At 40.3% G+C, this 23,198-nt stretch overlaps 6 protein-coding genes and 3 long non-coding RNA genes across 15 annotated transcripts in view; 4 read left to right on the forward strand and 5 right to left on the reverse strand.

Annotated features, from left to right (window-relative positions):
* Positions 1-23,198, forward strand: part of LOC130698017 (ATP-dependent RNA helicase DHX33-like) — a 139,396-nt gene that overhangs the window by 82,095 nt on the left and 34,103 nt on the right. The window lies entirely within an intron of this gene.
* On the reverse strand, positions 493-2,172 carry LOC130698029 (uncharacterized). 2 transcript variants are annotated; one of them, XR_009003168.2, is made up of 12 exons: positions 2,141-2,172; positions 2,044-2,080; positions 1,916-1,988; positions 1,780-1,855; positions 1,499-1,719; positions 1,349-1,433; positions 1,214-1,287; positions 1,089-1,150; positions 953-1,036; positions 809-891; positions 665-748; positions 493-611 (listed from the first exon to the last, which is right to left on the reverse strand). It is a non-coding gene; the product is annotated as an uncharacterized LOC130698029 (long non-coding RNA). The 2 variants fall into 2 exon arrangements; XR_009003167.2 differs by having other exon boundaries at positions 953-1,150.
* LOC130698031 (uncharacterized) lies at positions 2,448-4,214 on the reverse strand. Its single transcript, XR_009003170.2, has 4 exons — positions 4,127-4,214; positions 2,919-3,001; positions 2,666-2,855; positions 2,448-2,607 (listed from the first exon to the last, which is right to left on the reverse strand). It is a non-coding gene; the product is annotated as an uncharacterized LOC130698031 (long non-coding RNA).
* On the reverse strand, positions 6,748-10,222 carry LOC130697949 (nuclear distribution protein nudE-like 1-A). 3 transcript variants are annotated; one of them, XR_009421844.1, is made up of 11 exons: positions 9,895-10,221; positions 9,421-9,541; positions 9,117-9,153; positions 8,917-9,033; positions 8,693-8,841; positions 8,484-8,620; positions 7,931-8,104; positions 7,763-7,848; positions 7,592-7,659; positions 7,251-7,324; positions 7,071-7,143 (listed from the first exon to the last, which is right to left on the reverse strand). XR_009421844.1 is itself a non-coding variant. In XM_059497069.1 (10 exons), exons 2-10 carry the CDS (start codon positions 9,504-9,506, stop codon positions 7,083-7,085), a joined length of 921 nt encoding a protein of 306 aa, XP_059353052.1. In that variant the 5' UTR covers positions 9,507-9,541; positions 9,895-10,222; the 3' UTR covers positions 6,748-7,082. The 3 variants fall into 3 exon arrangements, 2 of the variants coding, with proteins under 2 accessions (XP_059353052.1, XP_059353053.1); XM_059497069.1 differs by lacking the exon at positions 7,592-7,659 and having other exon boundaries at positions 6,748-7,143; positions 9,895-10,222; XM_059497070.1 differs by having other exon boundaries at positions 6,748-7,324.
* Positions 11,747-13,581, forward strand: LOC130697946 (ankyrin repeat domain-containing protein 54-like). The gene is made up of 6 exons (XM_057520740.2): positions 11,747-12,014; positions 12,087-12,348; positions 12,407-12,557; positions 12,619-12,734; positions 12,794-12,921; positions 12,991-13,581. The coding sequence occupies exons 1-6, from the start codon at positions 11,907-11,909 to the stop codon at positions 13,195-13,197; spliced, it is 972 nt and encodes a 323-aa protein (XP_057376723.1). The 5' UTR covers positions 11,747-11,906; the 3' UTR covers positions 13,198-13,581.
* On the forward strand, positions 13,883-17,749 carry LOC130697948 (multiple inositol polyphosphate phosphatase 1-like). 2 transcript variants are annotated; one of them, XM_059497066.1, is made up of 8 exons: positions 13,883-14,234; positions 15,412-15,604; positions 15,867-16,001; positions 16,082-16,266; positions 16,335-16,602; positions 16,697-16,797; positions 16,855-16,964; positions 17,033-17,749. In XM_059497066.1, exons 2-8 carry the CDS (start codon positions 15,433-15,435, stop codon positions 17,475-17,477), a joined length of 1,416 nt encoding a protein of 471 aa, XP_059353049.1. In that variant the 5' UTR covers positions 13,883-14,234; positions 15,412-15,432; the 3' UTR covers positions 17,478-17,749. The 2 variants fall into 2 exon arrangements, with proteins under 2 accessions (XP_059353049.1, XP_059353048.1); XM_059497065.1 differs by having other exon boundaries at positions 13,884-14,234; positions 15,407-15,604.
* Positions 18,039-18,512, reverse strand: LOC130697951 (uncharacterized). The gene is made up of 3 exons (XR_009003077.2): positions 18,403-18,512; positions 18,251-18,332; positions 18,039-18,178 (listed from the first exon to the last, which is right to left on the reverse strand). It is a non-coding gene; the product is annotated as an uncharacterized LOC130697951 (long non-coding RNA).
* On the forward strand, positions 18,529-19,643 carry LOC130697947 (coiled-coil domain-containing protein 137-like). Its single transcript, XM_057520741.2, has 2 exons — positions 18,529-19,366; positions 19,432-19,643. The coding sequence occupies exons 1-2, from the start codon at positions 18,659-18,661 to the stop codon at positions 19,609-19,611; spliced, it is 888 nt and encodes a 295-aa protein (XP_057376724.1). The 5' UTR covers positions 18,529-18,658; the 3' UTR covers positions 19,612-19,643.
* LOC130697945 (uncharacterized) lies at positions 19,644-23,143 on the reverse strand. 3 transcript variants are annotated; one of them, XM_057520738.1, is made up of 10 exons: positions 22,771-23,143; positions 22,611-22,702; positions 21,855-21,964; positions 21,649-21,771; positions 21,185-21,573; positions 20,766-21,115; positions 20,507-20,701; positions 20,190-20,246; positions 19,900-20,077; positions 19,644-19,838 (listed from the first exon to the last, which is right to left on the reverse strand). In XM_057520738.1, the coding sequence occupies exons 1-10, from the start codon at positions 22,853-22,855 to the stop codon at positions 19,765-19,767; spliced, it is 1,653 nt and encodes a 550-aa protein (XP_057376721.1). In that variant the 5' UTR covers positions 22,856-23,143; the 3' UTR covers positions 19,644-19,764. The 3 variants fall into 3 exon arrangements, with proteins under 3 accessions (XP_057376721.1, XP_059353046.1, XP_057376722.1); XM_059497063.1 differs by lacking the exon at positions 20,190-20,246; XM_057520739.1 differs by lacking the exon at positions 20,190-20,246 and having other exon boundaries at positions 20,495-20,701.

Genomic DNA, 23,198 nt, shown 5'->3' on the forward strand with positions numbered 1-23,198 from the left:
ATTCACTCTTGCCTATGAGTAGGGTTGGAAGGGTTACTGCCCCATCACGTTTATATCGGGTTGTTAAATCAGGGTTAGCAACCAGACCGCACGCGATTATTATTTTATTCATGCATTACACAAGTCACGAAACCATACTCAAAAAAGAGTATGCAGACATAAAACAAATTTAATTTGTTTTACTTTTTATTTTAGAAGTAGCAAAGTGTTAGTAAACCTGCACCAACTAAATACTTGGCATGAAACCAATGAAAGAAGAACTACATTACCCGATCCACTAATCCCAAACCGTGCAAAAAAGCAAACAAACCGTGAACGAACCGTGGTCTACAGGTGTAGTGAATTTGCGTCCTCAGTGAAAGTTAAACCATACGCCGTAATGTTTAAGGAAAAATAACGGGAAGGAATAAATGACAAGAGCAACACATTTGTACCACACACGGATAACGCAGAATAAAGTAGAAAAATGCCAATAGGCAATACTCAACCGTACCATCTTTTTTCCTCCATCGACCTAATGGGCGTGTATCTCGGGGATGGGCGGCGATTCCCGTTGCTCCAACGACGATCCACGACATCCAGTAGTCCTCTTCGGCGACGACGGAACCCTTCTAAATACATTTTTAAAAAATGGTTAGACAAATAAACATGTAAAGAAATATACCTAAAACCTCCATTGCGGACAATGTCGTTCCTCCAGCGACGACCCTCAATGTCCGGCATCCTCTTCGATAGTGGTGCAGCCCACCTTAAATACATAAAACAAAATAAGATCAAGGTGTAAAACTTGAAATTTTGAATTAAATACTTGACGATTTTGGCCGACGATACTGGTGACTTCTACGGCCAACCACGTTGGCCAGTGATCGTCTTCGGCGAGATTGCGCCCGTCTAAATACATAAAAAACAAAATAAGTTAGTGGTGTAAAACTTAAAATTTATAATTAAATACTTGACAATATTGGGCGACAATCCTAGTAGCTCCGACGTTGAACCTCGTTGTCTAGTAATCCTCTTCAGCGAAGATGAAGCCCTCCTAAATACATGAAAAAAATATGAATCGACAATTAAACGAGTAAACGATATACCTGAAACATCCACGGCGACGATATCGGTACTCCAGCGCCCTCTTCGGTGATGGTGGGGCCCTCTTAGATACAGAGAAAAGAACACGATTAAACACTTAGACTTACTTTTAGAAAACTCTCAATACCTATGCCGACAATCTCGTTGCTACAGCGGCGATCCTCGATGCCCAGCATCCTCTTCGATGGTGGTCCTGCCCTCCTAAATACATAAAAAACAAAATAAAATAATGGTCTAAAACTTACAACTATCAATTAAATACTTGATAATTTTGGACGATAATCCTGGTGGATCCCACGGCGAACCACGTTGTCCAGTGGTCCCTCTTTGGCGATGATGGCGTCCTCCTAAACAAATAAAAAACAATAATTAATGGTGAATGAATTAATGGTAAAAATACTCAATGTAATACTTGACAATTTTAGACGACGATCCTGATGCCTCGGACGGCAATTTTCGTTGTCCAGTTGCCCTCTTCGGTGGTGATGTTGGCCATCCTAAATACACAAAATAAAACACGGTTAAACACGTAGACGTATAAATCATATACCTGAAGCATCCATTATGACGATCTTGTTACTCCAGCGGCGATCCTCGATGTCCAGCATCCTCTTCGATGGTGGTGAGGCCCTCCTAAATACATAAGAACAAAATAAAACCATAATTCACAACCTAATACTTTCAACTAAATACTTGACAATTTTGGGCGACGATTCCTGGTGGTTCCGACAGCGAACCTCGTTGTCTAGTGGCCCTCCTCGGTGGTGATCTAACCATTCTACATACATAAAAGAACACGCTTAGCCACTTAAAATTGTTAAAGTAATACCTGGCAATACTTGGCGACTTCGGCGGCGATCCCCGACGTCCAGTAATCAACCTCGGTGGTATTGCCAGCCCTCCTATATACAGATTAATACATAGAACATGGTAAGACTCTTACAAATTTTTATATACCTTGCAATTTTGGGATGGCGATGGTGGTGACACCCTCCTAAATACATAATTAAAAAATAAAATCATAGTGCAAAACTTAAAGCTTTAAATTAAATACTTAACAATTCCTGGTGGTTCCTATGGCGATCCTCGATGTCCAACATCCTCTTCGGTGGTGGTGGGGCCCCCTAAATACACAAGAAAACAAAATAAAACGGTGTAAAACTTACAACTTTCGATTAAATACTTGACAATTTTGGGCGATAATCCTGTTGGATCCGACGGTGAACCACGTTGTCCAGTAGCCCCTCTTTGGCGATGATGGCGCCCTCCTAAACAAATAAAAAACAAAATAATTAATGGTGAATGAATTTATGGTAATAATATTCAATGAAATACTTGCGAACCTCGTTGACCAGTTGCCCTCATCGGTGGTGATGTTGGCCATCCTATATACATAAAATAAAACATGGTTAGACACTTAAACGTATAAAACATGTACCTGAAACATCCATTATGACGATCTTGCTACTCCAGCGGCGATCCTCGATGTCCAGCGTCCTCTTCGATGGTGGTGAGGGCCTCCTAAATACATAAAAACAAATAAAATCTAGTTCAAAACCTAAGACTTTAAATTAAATACTTGACAATTTTGGGCGACGATTCCTGGTGGCTCCGACAGCGAACCTCATTGTCTAGTGGCCCACCTCGGTGGTAATGTGAACCATCCTACATACATAAAAAAACACGATTAAACACTTAAAATTGTTAAAATAATACCTGGCGATGACCCTCGTTGTCCAACGGTCCTCTTCGGTGGAGATGTGGCCTTCCTAGATACATAAAATAAAATAATAAAAAAACCATGGTGAGATACTGAATTTTTTAATATATACCTCAGAATCCTGGGCCATATTCCAGTGGATGCGACGGAGATTCTCGTTGTCCAGTGTCCTCTTCTGCCCCAGAGATTACTCTCCTGATTGTACAGAAACGAGAAAAAATCAAACCAAATTTTTGAATACTTGAACAGCAATAAGTTTTATCTTAATTTTAAGAGGCATCATGTACATAAATTACAGTTACATTGGAGAAAAAAATCCTGAAAAAAAAAGAAACTGGTTATTAATCGATGGTTAATGATCAGGAGGTTGTTTGGGTTGGCGGATCATGTGTAAATTGAGTTAAGAAGTCGAAACGTACAATTGTTTGTAGAAAAATGGTTTGCGAACGACGACTACGGTTGATAATTGCATAAAACAGTGAAAGAAAATGGCTGAGATAGTGTTGTGCAGAAGTAACGACGTGTGGTAGACTACGCTTACGCCTTACTTAAAGTAGCCCTAGTCATAACCTAAACTTGGACCTACTTATCCTTAACTTAATCTACGTTTATCTATTTCATCTAGACTTATCTTACTACCCCAACTAAGCAAAACCAGTGCAGATGCTAAACCATGTGCTGATGCAGTGCGTAATTGATGAATCTACAATTTGCGAAAGCTGGGAGCACGTGCGAAAGTTCTTAGAATTATTAGACGTGGATTGCAAGCAACAAATCTACACTAGTGCACCGCGTGCAGGTGGAAGAGATACTGAAATTCTAGCTTCCTATTTTTCTAACTCCCCCTCCCCCCCCCACTCCTTTTTTGTGAATGCCCGAGGTTCTTCATCTGTTTTAAGCCCTTGGAAACAAAAAAAAATGGTAACAAAAAAAAAAATATCAAAGTAACCTACGGTCAATCGATGGGGAATGGCTATAACCTCGGGCTCACCTGGAAACAAAATTTGCCCTTCAACCTACCGACCTTCAGAATTAGTTCCCTCTACCCTACACTCTTCTTCCGAAAAGGCAATAATGTGGCACGTGTCTGCGGGTATTTAAGGCGTCGTCTAGATACAGAACACATTGCAGTCTTGCCTCTACAAAAGTACCTCAACTATAACACCATCGTCGATCGATTCGCCTGTGACGTAAATTGAATTTATGCTAACTAGCTTCATTGTCTTCTTTAATTGTAGAAAGTATGAGCACATGAACTTCGATTAAATTAGGTGTAAGTCTATGTTAGTCAACTAAATATTAATTAAATCAAACCCTTACCAATAATATTCCATTTCTTTAGGAAACGACCATTCTCCAGTCCGTGTGTCAGTAGGTGCTGAAGTGTTTACTCGGACCGTTTTTTAAACTGCATTATATGAGGAATTGAAAATTGTTAAGTATCACTAATTATTTAAAAGATCTATAGTACCATACTTTCTGTTCGTTGTGTCGTCTAGATTTCATCAGTGTTGGTATTTATCATGTAATCATGTACTTTAATTCACATTACTAACCTATTAATTCTGAATGTAAATAGAAATTATTAAGCATTGAAAATCTTATCAATACAGTTGAAATATATATGTAAAATTCTTATGCCCGCAGTACACTATAAAAAAATATTTGCTGCACATGTTAATTTACTTGATAATTTAACTAACAAATAACTATTAAATTGCTTAATGTTATGCTAAGCCAAATTAACCTTTTCACTGAAAGACAAGCAGTAATTTACAAAGCTCTGACCAAGTTGGGATGATATAGTTTACAAAATGTTTGTGATTCTGGTTAACCGGTACTTTTCCTACCATAAAATAAAACTCCTTCTCAGTCATTAAATTAATCTAGATAATTTATATAAAACATACAATTACCATTATTCTTTTTCTTTGAAATTCAATGGCTGCTTAACTGCTACACTTTAATGTCAATGTTGGTAGCTAAATTATTTTCCGAGGAATAATTTATGGATAAAAAACTAAACAATATTTCTGTGTACTCACACAGGAACGTTTAAATGTCCAGCCAGCCATATGTCCTGATGCTACAATTCCAATATGTCCTGTTCCAGCTACATTCAGCAGCTAAAAAGACAAAAATTATACAGTAAAATGATAAGATATTGTAAAAATATAATAAACAGGCTAAAAATAGATAAACAGGCTAGAAAATGGATTTTACACACCTGTTATAAATATAATAATTATATTATAAAAATTGCCATTTCTGCCCATCATGATTTCCAAGGTATTTGACTTACCATGCTATAATTTACAATGTGTTTGTGATTCTGGTCAGCCTGTACCAACACATGATACTTCAAACAGCATTACTCCGGGACCAGCCATATAAAGTGTCATGTCAATTGATTAATCTAGATTAGTGATATGCTATAAAGAAATGTATACTAAACGTACAATTACCATAACTCCTTTTGTTTGAAACTGAAAGGCTGTTCAACTGCTAGTTATCGAAGTTACAGCGTTGGTAACAAAGTTATGACATACAGCTACCTAAAAGGAAATAAAAATCTCACTTGAAAATGACATGGGGAAGTTTTAACAAGACACAAAACAAAACTGTTACCTATATAGTTTGCATACTATGTATTCATATATTATAATGCTAGGGCTGTCATGGCTCCCTCCTAAAATTGTCTCCGCCTCTACATTGCGATCAGATCCTGTTGGAAGACTGGACATCCATAATGACATGTAGAAAACTAGATTTACTGACCGCATCTTCATGTTCATTGCTTCTAGTTAAGAATTTGAAACAAACCTGTGCATTAGTTTTTTTTTCTTCACAATTTTCTTCTCTTGGCTTAGCTTATTTTCAGGATTCTCATTCAATGTTAGACATTTTTCTTTTCTTTTTAGTTACTTTGTTCATTTTTCATCTTTCCTCCTCATTTCCTATGCTTTGGAATACTGCAATCAAATCATCACAATCAAGGTTTTCTTGCGCTCCCAAGTATTGTCATTGTTTGAAACACCAATCCATATCAGCAAATGCCTAACTTCACCATTCTTGACCTAATATGATATTTCAGATTCAGTTATTATCACAAGATGCTCAATTTATAATAACACATTGAAGTTAGATAAATTTCCAAACTAACCTCAGACTGAGAATTTTCCCAACAATTTATTCTTCTTCGTCCATGTCACTGAGCGGAGATGAAGCCTGATTTGACACTTTTTTCCCTTTATTATTCGGGCATGGCAAGAATCACTTCGATTAAGAAGGATACGGCGAAAATTAACTCGTATTCGTAATATCCTCCCACGCAACCTGAAAGGCTTAAGACAGATTTAGATGTGAGTGACTAATTTTCGGATTCTAGGGGTCAACTGAAGACATTGAACAAGCATGGGAACCAGAGTAGAAAATGTTTTCAATTAAGTTTCATCTTGCATACCAATACACCAACAGTTCAAAAATGTGGTTAAAGATAAAAATCTATACTCACTTGCATAACGAAAAAAACAAGAAAATGAGATATTATTGTTACAGCTCCTTTACCCGCGTCTCTAGTGAAATGCTACCTATTCTACATTGTGTTCAATGACCGCCAAGCGCGAAATCCAGCTAGTGGCCAGCTAGTGCCGAAGTTTTGAACTATTTTCTGAAAGTGAAAAGAGAATGAAGTGAGAACAGTCATAAGCGATTTTCATCTCAAGTAGTGCATAACAAACTGCAACGGCGACGTTATCTTAGTATATATATATATATTGATAGCAGGGTTTCGTTACACGGGGATCTAGACAAAAATCCATATGATACAAAACGTTTTTTCTTTTTTTTCCGACGAAAAAAAAAAAAGATTTTTCATAATAAACTTCGGGAGCGGGAGAACAGGGGGAGTAAGAATGAGAGTTGGTATTTTTATGTTTTCGCGGGACGAGATTATGCGCGTCAGAGGTCCGAGAAACCCAACGAGTTATAGAGGGACATACAAATTAGGTGGATATTTGGAAAAAAAGTCAATAAGGTACAGTTCACGTAACCCGAACACATTCATATCCCTATCTCCGCTCCCACAAACGAACGAAACTAACAAATTTTGAGAAAAAGACACAAACAATGCGATCGAGAAAAGTAGAGGGGAGAAGAAAAAAAGAGTTTTTTTTTCTGTTTTGCTATTGTTTTTCAATGTCAAGCGATCGTCACTTTTGTCGTATTTTGCCCTGTTTTTTACTTCTGTTGTAATTTCGTCAATAATTGGAACTAGTTAAGCTCGAATGATACTCTGCACCGGCGTCGTCGAAGTTGCGCGACTTAACAATTTCCCCCTAATTTGATGACAATGAAAATTGATCGTACAAGTAAGTAAAGCAAATGAAAAAAAAAAAACATATTTCTTTATAGGTCAGCCGAGTGAGAGAGATTGGATCGTCACCTAGTGGCTTCCTTGACAGTCCCGTTGCCCTCCTTCACCATAGTCCGGCATGTCGATAATTTGTTCTCTAACGCCTGTAAAAGTAAACAAGGAAAAACAAAAAAAAAGGCCGACATAAGAACTCGCGTACGAGTAAACAGACAAGTTCCCAGTCACAAGCCGTCAAGTGTGTTAAATGAGAAGAGCCTGTTAAACTGAATTCGATATAGATTAATTCAAGCCAGCTAGAGGCATTAGATCAGCTAGCCAATCTCTAAGAGGGACAAGGGGGGGACGGCACTGGAGAGAATCTCTTTTTTTTCCCTCCCTCTCACACAAGAGTCTTGTGATTTGTTCGGCACCTGGGGTGGAGTGGGTAGTATATTCCAGGTGATGGACTTTGGACGTTGCTGAGCTGCTGCCTTAAACACTACAACACAAATTGATTCGTAACGTTCCACGAATTCACCCAAAAAAATATATATAAACAAAGAAAATTATATCAGATTCGATCGACAAACTATTTATCTTACCCCGACTCGTCGAAGCAAATCGCCAACAATGTTCAAGGCGGAATGCCGTGCTGCTTGAGTGATTCCAGTATCCGTCACTGGCAGCGCTACAACACAAACGTTGAACGGAATAAATAAATTTAAAAACTTAATCGTATAGAAAAAAGCTGTAACGTTCAGTTTGTTTACATTTGAGGGGTGCGCTGGAGGGCAGTTTGTTGTTGTTATTGCTGGAAGGATAAGCCAGCGGCGATTTGGTGGGGTCCGACTTTTCGTTCTCGTCTACGGCGGCTTTTTCGTGCTTTTCGTTGTCCGGCGTCTCGTGAATGGCCTTTTGCCGCACCTGAAGTTCTTGCTTCAAATCTAATAGCCATTTCAAAAAAAAAAGAGAGTTAAAAAAAATTTAAAAAAGAAATCGCATTCGAGTGCGGTTCATCACACGACACTATGACCTCGACCCATTTGCGATTCAATGTCAGGTTACGACAGCAAGACATCGAGAAAAAACAGGATCCTTGGGTCTTTTTCAATTCGACAAATTGTTCACGTGAATGATAGAAATTTCCGTCGTTTCTCTTCACGCCCGACCAACTTAACACAACGAAGGTCATCAATCTCTTCGTCTAAGAGTATATTCCTCCCTGCTCGCATGATCCAACTTTCAATGGCAATTTCTTGAATTGGATGTATTCTTTCTAGTTAAGAAGCAGCCCTTAGGCAATGTGAAGCTACCGATAATTACCTTTGGTTTCGTCCTTTAACCGTTGGACCATAACGGCCAGCGACTCTTTGTCGTCCAGCTCAGACTCGAGGAATGCGTTGCGCTCAATGGCCGTGTGCAGCCGCGTCTCGAAATCTTCCAGCGATCCCAGCGTGGCTCTAACAAAGTTTGATGATTATTATTTTTCGAATTTCGCTGTGAAACTGAAGATGATTCTGCCATTAGATTACCGATTGGCTCGTTCTAGATCATCGTTTGTTTGCTCCAGCTGCCTGATTCGCTTGGTTGTCTCTTCGTTTTTGTTTCGTAGTTGATGCACATGTGTCTCTAACTCGTTCACTCGAGTGTGGTGATCTCGGCTGAGTGCTTCAAACTTTTCCTGGAAAAAAGAAAATTCTTTAGTTTATTTCCGTATAAAATTTACGCAACACGCTGGTTGCTTCTTTATCATTACTTTCAGAGAACTGTGTTCAATTAGTAGTCTGTGATTGGTGGAGCGTAGTTCACGGACTTGGTGTTCGGCTTGTTTGATTTGCGCTTCCAGCTCGGCTTCTAATTCTCTACTTGATTCCTGAATACCCACACAGGAAAGGACGGACGATTAATAAAAAAAAAAATGGTGATGAAATAGCTTGGTTGTCATGGCTAACTTACCTGATACTCTTCCAATTCTAGTCGGGCGTCCTCTCCACTGTCAAAAGATAAGGAAAGAATCAATAAGACTGGATCAACAAAAATTAAAATGCATAAGTCGAAATAGTCGTTAAAGCCGGCGAGCAGACTGGCAAACTGACAGTGACGTCAGGCATAGAACTTGCATTCACATCTGTATGTCGACCTAATTGACCTTCTTTGGAAGAGACTGGGCCTTTCGCCCATCCTTGGCTCCGTTAGCCAGCTGCACCCATAAAAATTTGGCATTCTCGCTACATCTTATAAAAGAAAGACAAACACTCACATTCTCTGGTATTCTTCAGCTTTTAATCTCCAATATCTGGCTTCCTCCTGTGCGGATGCGAAGTGAGGTACTTTCTCCGGGTCCATGGCGAACCAGCTAACCCAAAAAGCTGTTTGAAAACCTTGATGCAATGAGAATTCAGAATTTAGCTCAGTGTGGGTGGTTATGAAAGTAAAAGTTTAAACTTTAGCATAACACCCCACAGCAACGGGTAGGGATGATTATTGCACATTCACAGTACAGCAGACAGCTGTTTGCTTTGGCAGAGAACAAACCTATCTCAATGATACAAAGTACATTCCCAACTAAGGGAACAAACATGGTGCAATGACTAAATATTCAACCTGCCCATTTACAGAATCAAGGTTTTTGGGTAAAAGAACCTCGAACATTTGATCAACATGAACAAAACATGTCCCAGCTGTTTTGGATTAGGTAAATATTAGTTGTCAGAAAAAGCTTTTTTCATTCTACCTCTAGGAAAATCGATCGTGTGCTATGCTATGTGTGTATGAAGGTGATGGTACGAGTCGATGGCCAGTGACGTCAAACTAGGCTATAGGGCTTGCCAGAATCCAAGAGTTGCTGTGCGCTGTTGAGATTTCCCTATTGAAGAGAAATTGCCACTCTTGCTTGAATTCGAATATTTATCGCACAACCCACAAACACTTTTCTTATTATCTTCTAAGTGAAAACCAGTATTGAACGAAACACGCCCCAGCAATACTAGGTTGCTTAGCCAACACACACAAATGTTTTTCCTTGTCGAAGACAGGACGCAGACTACAAGACTCTAGACGCAGTCGGCCGTTGAACAAGCTGGGAAAAATTCGATGGAGGGCCACCTAGCGGCCGTTGGCGTCCAAACCGAGCAGGGACTAACTAACAGGAGAATGTCCCAACAGACAATTGAACTCGAACGACTTGTTCAACAATTGACCTAAAAGCAAACACGTATTTAACGGTATTTAATTCGGGAAGTACTCGCTGTACATTTGTTACGTACCTAAACCACCATGCTATAAAGATAATTTTTTTTTCATACTCTCTAACGAGCTGGTTTTTATTCGATGTCATGTACGGTTACGCTATACGTTATTGCCGCCCCCATCTTGATTCGAAATCTTTAATCGTACCTGCAACTTTTTGCATACAATAACATTGTTGCGTCCACCATTCGCATTCGGGTTTATGGAATATTGAACGCATTTCTTTCGATTAGAAAGCCGTAGTACTGTGAAATGTGACGATAGCTAGAAGAATGGATGCCTCAAACAATAAGTTAAATAATAACAGAGCCTAAGGCAATTTAATAGATAGCTGAAGGCTTTGGCCATACTTTCTATCGGAGAATGTTGGCATCGCACCTGAATAAAAGATCAAACAGCATTTTCATCTAATTGCGGGAGAGTGGGTACCGCAGGTGTTAAATGCTCAGTCGTGAGGAAGGAACGCTGCAATTCGTTTTCTCTCTGTATAAATTAGAAGAATTACGAACCACATTTCCAAATGTCATGCGGGTGACCCAGAGTGTCAAGAGGAACCGAACTCATGCCTCCCCTCAGGCACGAACGCGGACATTCTTTCTAAAATGGTGAAATGTTGGTTGTGATGTCGCACGGTTCCTGTACGTTTTCCCGCTTCATTGACGTGACCGTTTCACATAAAGCCAACGGGGATATGCTGAAGGAGATATAAATGAAGAAGTGTTTTTCTTAGGTCCGTTGGTTTTTTCCCATGTACTATACTGCTGCGTACTCCAGGAATAGGAAAACTAAACCCACCGGAAGTGGGGCCGGTTCAGGCGGTATGTCAGTCGGGTAACATGACCATTTTTTTACCTGCTGCAGTTGACGGCAATCACACGCATATTGTTACGTACATCAAGTTTGAATTCCACATGATTTCTGTTAGGGAATAAAGGCATAAAAATGCGTTATTCTAAAGTAATTTTGCCCATAATAACTAAGACAGGAAATTTGAGAAAAGATTTCGAATTATTACGGGAATTACAATTACGTTAAAGGGCTCATTTCCTTTGTTATCAAGCAATTGGTTTTGACCTCTTGATCTACGCTCTTGGTGCGTTAAAAGGGTTGCTGGAAAACAAATAATTGGCGGCGGAAATGGATAGCAAGATCATTACTTGTTAATCGGCGAACGTAAAAACTCGTTGGAAGAACGTCGGTGAGAAAACTTTTTTATCCAGTAATGTCGATGACCACGATGACGTCGAACGCCATCTTTTATCCATTTCGATTGAGTTTATTATCGATAGATGTCTCATTTTAAACCCTTTTTTCGGGTTAGTGTAGTTCGAATCAAACCGCTCCTGTGTTCTGTCTACTGTCACCATAGTTTTGGTTTCCACAAAACATATTGAGGACGCTGACCTTGTAGATTGATGTCGAAGTCAAGTTTTAGACTATTGGAGCGCAACGTTTCCATCATCTCGAGAACAATTCTCAGAGTAAACTGTAACGTAAATGGCTGCTGTTGATTCGGGAGTCGAAACAGAAAGTGAGAGCTTCAATGAAGATAGTAGCAACAGTTTACCATCAACTCCCAAAGTCGAAGACGAAGGCTTACACGGAGTAAGTTTTTATCGCTGCAAAGATCTTCTCTCTAGCCGAGAAAAGTGTAATCAAACCTGTTTCTTTGTCCAGGTTAAACAGAAGGTTCATCTGTCGAAACCGGTGGGCCAGCCGTTCAGTGTAGAACCCCCAGCAGGCCTTTCATTTGAAAATCTCAGACCATGTTTAAATTTTGGACAAGGATACGAAGCCCAGATGTTGGGCCAAAACTACCCCAATCCTGTCGCTTTGCCTTCATTCAACTGTAAAATGAGAGCCACCCGTGGCGTCAGGGTGGTTCGTTTCTATCAACAGAACAATGCCAGAAGCTGGAGCAAGTGGAAACTTTACTTGGGTAAACAATAGAGTACCTAAGCCCTGTTGACTGAGTTGTTAAAGTTTGAGTGTTACAGGTGAGAGAAAGCTTCGTCTTGCTGCCAACACAAATGATTTAGATCGGCTAAAGTCTTTGCTGGATTCTGGGATAGATCCCAAATCTTGTGATGAATTTCTTCGAACTGCTTTACATTTAGCTGCCTCCAAAGGTTATACAGAAGTAGTAAGGTATTTGACGAATGTGAACCATTTTCAGTTGACATTTTCAATATTTTCCTTGTCTTTGCAGGTTATTATTACATTATGGTGCTGATCCCAATCAAATTGATTCACTTGGAAATACACCTTTGCATTTAGCTGTATGCACAAATCATGTTAGCGTTGTGACACTGCTGCTCCGATCAGGTAAAACAAGCGTACGCTACGATACTTCGATGAATTTGTTACAACTTGAACGATTATAGGAGCCAATTTGCGCCTTCTCGACCGAATGGGGAGGAATCCCTTACAATTGGCCGAATCGAAATTAAAGCTTTTGCAAAAGAGGAATATCGGTGAAAATTTTATGCAAATCCACTGTGAAGTGTTACAGGTACATTAAAAACTTGGGTAGCTCCACCTTGCAAGTTGCCAATTACATTTTTATTTTTCATTTGCCCAGGTGGTTGAAATGTTAAAAACGTACCTCGAGAAAACCGGTCAAGACGACGAGGCCGAACTGATGAAATCTTTTTCGGAACGTCTAACGCTGAACAATAACTCGGTCGGCAGTAACAACAATAACAATAGTAGTGACATGGAATCGAGTGTCAAAGAACTTCTTGCCAGCCTGACGGCGCTCAATTTAAAGAAAGAATCGGATAATTGAAACAATGCCTTTCGGCGACAGTTATTGTCCAGCAATTGGTACGGTCTCCCTAGTTGTAATCACCAAATTCTCATGACAAAACAAATATTGATAAAAGTATCTTAACCATTTCCAATAAACTTTCAATGACGCAATACTGAAACAAGTCCCCGTCTTTGTGACCTAATTTTTCCCATGAGAATTTATAATTAGTTACAAAGATCCATGTAGTGATGTCTAGACCATGTCTAGAGTAAAAGAAGTGCCACTGCCTTATGAAAGCAAATGGCGAACGGAAGATAATCTCAAATTTTTATATACAGAAAAAAAAGGTAAATTAGTTTTATCCCGCGTGAATTTGTTTAAGCCGTCCCTGGTGAATGAGCAATACATGATTTTAACAAAGCACTTTAAGAATTAATTTTATTAAGTAAAACAAAGCGTTTCGAATAGAGGCGCTGCATGTAAACACGGAAGCTTACAACCGGAACATTTCGTGCATGGAATTGTTGATTTGTTATTTTTTTCAATGCATTTTGAATTACGTATTCTGCTGCGACGTTTGCCAAGAAAATTGGGAAAGAAGTAGCTCGTAGTTGAGCAAACACATTGGGGGCGGCGCTACGTGTCCCTGGTTCAATCAAATTCTTCGGTCACCTCCCGTCTTTCTTACTACACAGTATTCTTCTCTCTAGCTCTGCAGGCACTGGCCGGGTTAGAAGGAAACCTCCGCAACAGAAATGCGTGTGTGCAGTAGCATTAGTGCCTCGAGGGTTTCTGATGATTCGGGAAAAACCTGTTATGGTCTCTGGGCGGCGGAGCAGAAGGCAACAAGCAGCACTCCGGTACACTCGTAGGTAAAATTATTCTCTTCTTTTCGTTCTGCGCTGCTGCTGGTGAGACCCTAACAACAAGCCATCTTCTTTAAGGTGTGCCCGTGTGTCGTCCTACAACAATTTCTAGTGAAAATGTTTTTGTTTTTTTCGTTTTAAAGTTGAAAACATCCGGTTCTAATAACTATACTACATCGTCGACTGAAAACCTCATCCGGTCTACAGGTAATTCCTATTTCTTTCAAATTTTGTTGTAAGTTTACAATGCAGCTTCCTTGTCGTATTGTGGGCGTGTGTACATTACATAAAGGACAATTGTCCAAAAAGTCCTTCAATCGATCGCGAAAACGTTAAATTTTTCTTCTTTCATTCGTTCATTCAAAATAGTTTGCTGAATACCGCGAGCACGAGTAAATGATATTGCATTTTAATGGAGTAGAGCGAAACCTACCACCGAATAATAGTCAGCGCAGAGACGATACGCAGCGGGCTAAATCGACAACACATTGATAAATGTTTCTTTTATGGTTATTTTCTTTTGAGGAATTATTGCGCGTCACGTCTCTTTCTCCCCCTCCTACTCAATACGACGACCGGGGAAATCGAGAATAGACGAAGGATGATCCATCTTCGATGAAAAGAACTAGAAGTACGCGATCGATCAGAGTGCAAGAAAAAAAAAAGTTAGCCCAGGCAAACGAAGATGAAAAAGTTTTTATTCCATCGCCCCCTCTTTTTCCTCCCCATCTGCAGAGTTGTTATCTTGATTAGAATCCATTCATCTTTGATATTGGCTGACGGCCGGACTTTTTTTTCCTTCTTATTTATCAGTACCCTGCTAGCCTCAAACATTTTTACTCAAAGACGGATAAATAACAAAGAAAAGGGAAATATCCTCGGGGATCGCTAAACAAGGGAATAACGGCGCAGCATCGATCTTTATATAGTACGCGTTCACGCAGAGAAGAGTTCATAATCCATTTATGTATTAAGGGCTAGTCGAATGCCGTGCTAGGCTGTAGAGTCCAAGGAAGGAGGCTCTCGGGATTTTGTAAACGTTCGTGAGAAAACAATTCCATCTCTTGAACACATTTTTTTTTTAAGGCCGGGCGATCTATACGTGACGTGAAAAAAGGGTCCCATGGAATTTTTATTACTATGTAGATAACTTGGACAGTGAAGTGTGTGCCTTTCGCTCCAAGGATCGATTTGGGAGCATGGATGAATATGGCACAATAAAAAGAGAGTGTCGGAGATGGTTAGCACCCATACAGACGACGATCATTAGCTCTTTGTTCAGTCGTTAAAAACGCTGTGACAGAGAACAGCTGATCTAAAAAAAAAGTAACGAAAGGAAAAAGTAGGAGAAATAAAATTGGATTTTTTTTTCTGTTTAGCGCAGTAGGCAAAAGCTGAATCGCTGATGGCGTCTTCTTGGCTCACAACCGTCGCCTTCATTTGGATGACAACTTGCATTGGTGCAGAGTTTCTGCGAGATTGCCACACTACCGACGCCAAACCATACATTTATTACGCAACGAAAACGCCGTACGAGCTCATCAATAACGAAGATTCTTCGCCCATTTTCGCCGCTGGTAAAGTTCTGTCCCAACTTTCCCCGTCGATTCAAACTTGCCTTTACCCACTTAAAAATTGGATACACTTTCAAAAAAAAACCGAACTGTCCCCGAATGCTGCTAGCTTGATTAATCTTTGTTCGGGCAATGACCGACCTTGGGTGTGTGGTTTTTCTTTTAAAGCCGAAAAACATTTCAATGTCATCGTGACGTATCCCGAACACACCCAAAAACCCTCAATCCTAACAATCACTTTCTGTTCTCCCGCTGGTTACCACAGGTTGCAAGGCGGTCATGTTTTGGATGGTGGCACGTCACGGTACGCAATACCCATCGTCCCGTGATGTTTTTCGCATGAAAGATCGCCTACCGAAATTGCGTAAAACGATTCTACAAAACCACAAAGAGCGCCGAGGTTGTAATCAAAAATTGACATTCTCCGCCAAGGATTCTTTATCATCTGATTTTATTTGACGCCCATTTCGACGTGTGTAGGGACTCTGTGCCAACAGGATATCGACGGATTGAGCAACAACGGGAGTATTCGGATCGACGACGATTTTGACGAGAAATTGACCGCAACCGGAAGAGAAGAACTGCTCGTTTTGGCCCGTCGTTTCCGCGGACGCTTCGCCGATTTCTTCAACGGCCAACCGGCTTTCAACACCCAAGACTACCACGTAATATACGCTAACAACGAATACTGCAATAGAATCGTGAATAATGAGGGTCTAATTATAACTGACAGTTCCGTCACATAGCCAGCTTGGCTTCGCAGTCGAGCGCCAGATCCTTCTCCCGAGGGATATTCACCAACGGAGATATCCAATTGAGCGAAGCGCCCGTGGGCGACAGGCTCGTTCACTTCTTTGAAAACTGCACCCGATGGAGGGAGCAAGTCGAGGAAAAAGGAATGTTGGAACAAGAGCTGACACTATTCCGGCAAAGTGTCACGTTCCAGAACACTCTAGCTGACGTGACCACACGCCTTGGTTTCCAATATAATATGTCCTCTGGTACGTATATTGGGAAAAGGGATAAAGTAAAAATGCGGCACAGCTGTCATAACGTAATCTGTTGGGTGTTTGTTTTTTGTTGACTTCACGCTAGATGACATGCTGATGATTTACGACATATGTCGCTACCAAAAAGCATGGTATTTGGAGCAAATTTCGCCCTGGTGTGCAGCTTTTACATCGGAGAATCTTAAGGTAAATCAACGTGCCAATTTGGATAAATTGAACGTCCTAAATAATGAATTTCTGAAGGTCCTGGAATTCGGCGAAGATCTGGAAACGTATCACAAACAGGGTTACGGACACGAACTCAATTACCATCAGGCATGCCCTTTAGTCGAGGACTTGGTGACTCGAATTAGGTACACATATCACGTTACCGAGATAATTGGGGAAGCTATATTAATTCTGTTGACTTTGTATGACGCAGAGCTTTCAAAGCTAATAACGGAACAGAGAACCAGCAAAGAGGCGTGTTCTACTTTACTGAAGGCGAAGGGTTACTACGTTTCATCGCTCGCATGGGTTTAGCAAAAGACGAACAACCCTTGACGAATGACATGACGCCTTCGGCTGAGAGAAAGTGGAGGACGTCGCTGATGGGTTCGTTCGCCGCCAACGTGGCCGTTGTCCTCTATCGTTGTTCGGATGACTATAAAGTCCAGCTTTTCGTCAAAGAAGACGTCGTCCATCTGGATCAATGCCAGAATGCTTTGTGCACTTCTGCCGAATTTCTTGACTACTTGGGCTCTGTAGCCGACAATTGCGGTCGGGACGACGGATGTAATCCCAGTTCGGCAGTGATGACTTACGCTTTATCGCAACTAATCGCCATTTCCCTTCTCGTCATTACCCACACTTTCTTGTGGTTTTAAAAAATTGTTATTTTAATGATCTTTCATTGATTTGTTTAAAATGTGAATTTCCGACATCCCGCTCGTTAATTTTTAGTTCAAGGCTTCCAATTCACGTTAGTGTTAACACTGTGAGTCAGAAAATGCGTTAAAATCTGTGGAAATGTACTGTACCAAATACCTAGAAAATATTACCCAGCGTGATCGCGAACGTTCGATTTTACATTCAAAAGCGATGATATAATCTCAAAAAGAAAGTACGGAGATTTCAATAAATGTACATTTTTTGACTAGGGAGACTTTCGAAGAACTATTTGTATAAAGGTTAAAAACATTTTCGCATTTTCAGTTCAGTGAGCAGAAAAGCTTTAAGGCTCGGATCTGTCACTTGCTGTTCAATCATCTTTTTCGCCTGCTCACCCCCGTCTTTCGATAATGCTGCAAGAGTTTCTGCGTAAGCAATCCAGACACAGTTGCTGCATCCAGACATACAGCAATTAACTGGTGGATCCATCAAAGCTTTTTCTAGCTCTTTTGTTGCCCTCTCAGATGATTCTTTTTTATCGTTTGGAAAGTTAGTTTCTTCTACAGATCCAGTAGCAAACAGACGACACTTTAAGGCCCTTGATGAGGATGTACCATACACAGTACGAGATGGGTGTAATATAAGAGAACAAAGTTTCCATGTTCCCCTCTTTGCTAAGAACCTCTCCATCCAAAACCTAACCACAGACAGTTAAAGAAGAATATGAATCTCTAATGTCAAGGAAGAACTTATAAAGCCAAAGACTGACATTAAACACCTAGGATTGTAGCTGTCTAGACTGATTTCCCGCCCAATTTCTTTGTTCCATTACCAGGAAAAGGAAGGATTCGCTACAGAGATTGACGAATTCGATTCATAGATTACATAAAGCACGGGATGGCATAAAAAAGCACCACTAACCTTTTTGAAGAAGAAGTAATGATGAAATCACGAGCAGCGACAGCACACAAGTTCTTATTCACTTTCATTTGACTCTCATTCTCTATGGTTTTTTTTGTCTGCTAGTGTCGTCTGCTGCAGATCTCGTACACGTGACAGAAAACTGGAAATTGTTTTCTACAATTACAATTGTGCTAAAACTTTTAAAGATTGTCAGACACTAGTTTTGTTCCACCCTAGTTATTGTATTTGTACCGAATGACAAAGTGCACTTACAATGGGTAGGAAAATTCCAGCAAAGAGACATCATGGAGTGAAAGATCCAGAGAAGCAAGCCGAGCGTCGTAACGCCAAAATCAAGTTGAAAATTAACGAAGCTCCTGCAAATATTGACGACCAAGAGGTTCCCAAAAAACTGAAGAACTTGTTTGAAAGAAAGAAATACAAAAAAATGAAGCTGATTGATGACGAGCCTGCACCAGTAACAAAAACTGGTAAAGCAGAAGCTAACCCATACAGACCTCAACGTCCCATTAAAAAAATACCCAAGTTTGAAAGATATCCAGGAGAATCAGACCGTGATTTTCTATGGCGAACTGAATTAACAACTAGAGATTACCTAAAGAAAGCCAAATTTGAGGACAAGTATGATGTTGATGTGGAAACGAATGAAAAAACAGGTGAAATGGATATTAAGAAACGGGATAAGTACCTAAAGTTTATTGAAGATGGAGTGAAAATCGAACCTAAAAACAAATGGGAGAAAAAGAAATTGAAGAAACTGGAAAAGCTGCAGCAAGAACGAGAAGAAAGGAAAAAACTGAAGAAAGAAAAATTCAAAATGAGAAAACTCTTTAAGAAAAATAAAAGATTGAAGCAAGATGACTTTTCTGTATTGAAGCAGGACAAGGTTGAATTCGGCGATGTCGCTGAACGACCCCCTACACTTACAGCCAAACCTAGAAAATCAAATGCTATGCAAAACGTAAGCTGAGTCATTTAACTTCTCAGGAGGTATATTTTTATACTCTTTTTTTTTGTGTATTCTAGCCCGGAAACCGTGATCTATTGCTCAAAAATACGGAGCAAAACGACAAACCTTCGTCCAGCCTGAGTGGCAAAAGAAAAGATCTTTCAGCCCTCGATAGAGTAAAACTAGAGGAGGAACGTCAAAGAGTTGTAGATCTCTACCGAAAGATGCAAGCATTAAAAAATGCCAATAGAGCCTGAACATTTAAATCAATACAACAATTTTCCCTGAATTCTTTTAAATATTTTATTAGACATTATATCAACACTTCTGGTTGGCTCAGTTATTTGTTACCTGCAGAAATGTTTGTTAAAAAATATGAGAAACCGTAAATGTTGCGTCATAGGATGGAATTAATCCATGCCACGTACAGAACGAAGGCGGTCCAGCAGTGGTTCGACAAGCTCATCAATTCGAGCTGACATTCCTATTAATTTAAAGTACACATTCGTTAGTGTCATGTTATTTTTTTATAGCAATCAACTTGCCTTTGAACTGAGTCGGATCGGGCCCTATCATCTTGATCAGAGCGGGCACTTCACTGTGAGCAATGTAGGCGAACCTGACTAAGCCCTTCATACATCGGTAGATGTGCTCTTCGCCATGTTCGGCACTAAAGAATTGTAAAATGGCCATGGCTAATTCGGTGGCCACATCGTCGAAAACCTGCAAAACAAAAACAAAATATGCACATTAATCATTTCATATAGATTTGCTTTGTAATGATAAACTTTTTTGAAATTATAAGCGATAGTGAAATTAAAACGATTAGTCGAACCTTCGAAAGAGCACCACGGGGCAGCAATTCGGCAAAATCACGAGTGCGTTCCATTTTCTGTCCACACAAACCATGCAATATTAATAAGTCGCCATGCTCGTCAGATTAAAGACATTTGGTGGGTAATAAAAAAAAATAAAACATGAAGTGTAAAAGTGAAAAAAGGGGGGATTGCAACAATGTCAATATCTATCTGATGGATAAAGGACGGATGCTTATTACTGACGCAAACCAAAATACAGCGGGTGAATCTCATCTGTAGCAGGCTGAAATGTCGTGGAATAAAATTGGAACTGGATACCGACCACTGTTTTTACCTCCTTGATGGCCAGGTTATAAATGATGGCACTGCCCCTGTCTTGAAGCAACGGGTTATCAGACAGCAAGGCAGTGACGGCCACTTTCGTTGTGACGCGAATATTGCTCAAAGGCGAGGTAGTGTGCGGCGCTGTCCATTCAGAAATGTACAAAAGCCACTCGGAGCTGGACCCATTTTCAAATAGGTTGCACATCTAAAAACAAAAAAGGTTTTAGTTATGATCCATCTAAAAAAATAAATATATACAAAATACATACAAACAGTGCAAGGGCTTCCTGTTCTGACATAGGTAAACGGTCAATATTGTGAGCGTAATTCATAAGGATATGATCGCGACGATCCTGGTGAAGTATCAAAATAACGTCATCTTTCAAAGCGGCGGCGGCGAGCACCGTAAGTAGTTGAACGCGGAGTCGATCGTTGGATGGTTGGTCATCATTGAGCCATTTGGCGATGAAAATGAGAAAGTTGTCTCCCAACGCCCACGAGCCTTCGTCGTCGATGACGTACTGCTTCAGTTCGGCCATAGATTGATGGTCGTCATCTTGACCGACCTTGGCAATACATTCAGCCAAGCCTTCGTACTCCTTTCTTACGTCAATCAAATCTAGTTAATCACATCAAGAACAAGTTATATGTTGTGTTTTTCAATTAAATTGCTCCACAGATAAATTACCTTTGAAAACGATGGGCGGTTCCCTTGGTGCCTTCGAGTTCTCTTCTTCCGATCCTTCTCGGGCGCTATTTGCTTCGGATGCGTCGGCCATTTTCTTTTCAGGCGCAGAGGTTGATGAACTGGACTGTCGCTCTTGTTGTAGCTGCTTCTTGGCTTTCTTCTTCTCCAATTTCTCAACTTTTTCCAAAATGGTGTTTCGACGCTCTTCGAGCTTGAGAGAGTCGCGTCGGGCGTCCTCGATGGCCCGCTCCAATTCAACGGCTCCCGGCGAAGGTGCTCGATTGACGGTTCGACCTCCGTCTAAATCCAACGGCAATACCGGTATCCCGCTCTGGCTGCTCGATCCACTCAGACTGTTCAACAGCGGCTGCAGAGTCTGTCCGAACGGACTAAAATATCGATAATTTGCCCTCGGTCAGAATCGGGAAACCGTGAAGTAGTTTCTGTGAAAGTTTGTGTCTCACGTGCTAAGGACTTCCGAGGGAAGATCGAGGATGTGTTGCGGGATGGAACTGCCGCAGAGAAATTGAGCAAGTTCGTTGGAGAAGGTGTTGCAATTATGTCGCAGTAAATTATACGCATCAGGCCTGTCGGGATAAAAACAAAACAACAAAAAATTAAAAATACGAATAGGGGACCGACGCTCCCCGATGTGATGACAGCATCCAACCTAAATGTGGAATCGGCCAAGCCTCGAACGTAGTCAACGAAGATGGAGAAGGGGATTTGGGTGGCGCCGAGAGGATGGATCTGGTTAGGTTGGCCCAAGACGGTCTCGCCCTTCAGTCCGTAAAAAGGCAGCCAAAGACATGCGGGGTAAAAGAAAAAAAAAAGACAAATGAAACGTGCCTAACGAATAGAACCACTAAATTTGACCGGTTGTCAATAAAGGTATCAATAGATTCATCGAGCCCAACCCGTAGTGCTACTACTGTTAGAAAACCAAGAGAAAAAGAGGGTAAGAACATACGGCGCCTCGCCAGGATATTTTTAGTACAAGTCAAAGAGGGGAGGGATGCTAGAGAGATTCTAGTTTATTTCTGTCACGCTTCTCCAACGCATGGTTTCTTTTAACTCTATATGGGCCAAATGGTCGCTCTGCACTGTTGACGTTTCTTTGCAAGTTTTCGAGAAATTAAACATTTGTTTAGCGATTATTGAAAAGATTTTTGTTCAAATTTAGTTTTAATCGAAATATTTTAACATGGAAGTTGCATTAGTTATTACAATTAGTGCAAAAATGTAATCCCAAACATTTTTAGTTAGTTTAGCTTGATTGTTCAGGGAAGATTTCTCATCTACAGTTTTAAAGGTCTATAGGTTTTTTTCCTTAGATTCTTTTAGAAGACTAGACAAATAAGGTTTTTTGTGTCAAGGATTTAAATCTCCCATTAGAAGTTTTAAAAGAAAAAGAAAGCAGACTAACTGGTAAGCAACTGGTAATGCCTTGACCCCCAAAGAAATATTCACGACCGTAGACAACAACTCCGGTATGCCAAATGCCATCAATTTGTTTTCCTTGGAAATGCAAGTAAAAAGGCTGGTTTAAAACTCAAAGTTTCAAGAGTAATGGTAACTACATCTACCCAAGATAGCTGCAGACATAAGTTGAGCCATTCCACGTGTCATGTCGTAAACGTGGAGATAGACTTCTATTGTTTCATCCTCCATGATGATCAAAAACAAGCTACAGAATTGCTGAGTGGAAAAGCCTCTACAAAAAACACTTGCTTGGGTGAAGGCTAGCAATCCACTAACAAAGGAGGCCAAAAGATGAATGCAGTTCTGCACGATTACTTTAAAATATCTGGTTGACGAAGCTACAAATACACAACCGACGGTGGACGAAGGTGAAACATGTTTTGCACGGACCTTTCGCTTTTAAACTTCCATTGAGTGTTTTGACAGGCGCTTCTCGATTAAATACGGCTTGTAAATAAAGTCCGAAACGTCACTCTGACCAAGTTTTTTTTTTTTTTTTAATTCGTCTGCTGCCAGTGTTTGAAATTCAAAC

The sequence above is a fragment of the Daphnia carinata genome, chromosome 9 (genome assembly GCF_022539665.2).
Source record: "Daphnia carinata strain CSIRO-1 chromosome 9, CSIRO_AGI_Dcar_HiC_V3, whole genome shotgun sequence".
In the NCBI taxonomy this organism is placed as follows: domain Eukaryota; kingdom Metazoa; phylum Arthropoda; class Branchiopoda; order Diplostraca; family Daphniidae; genus Daphnia; species Daphnia carinata.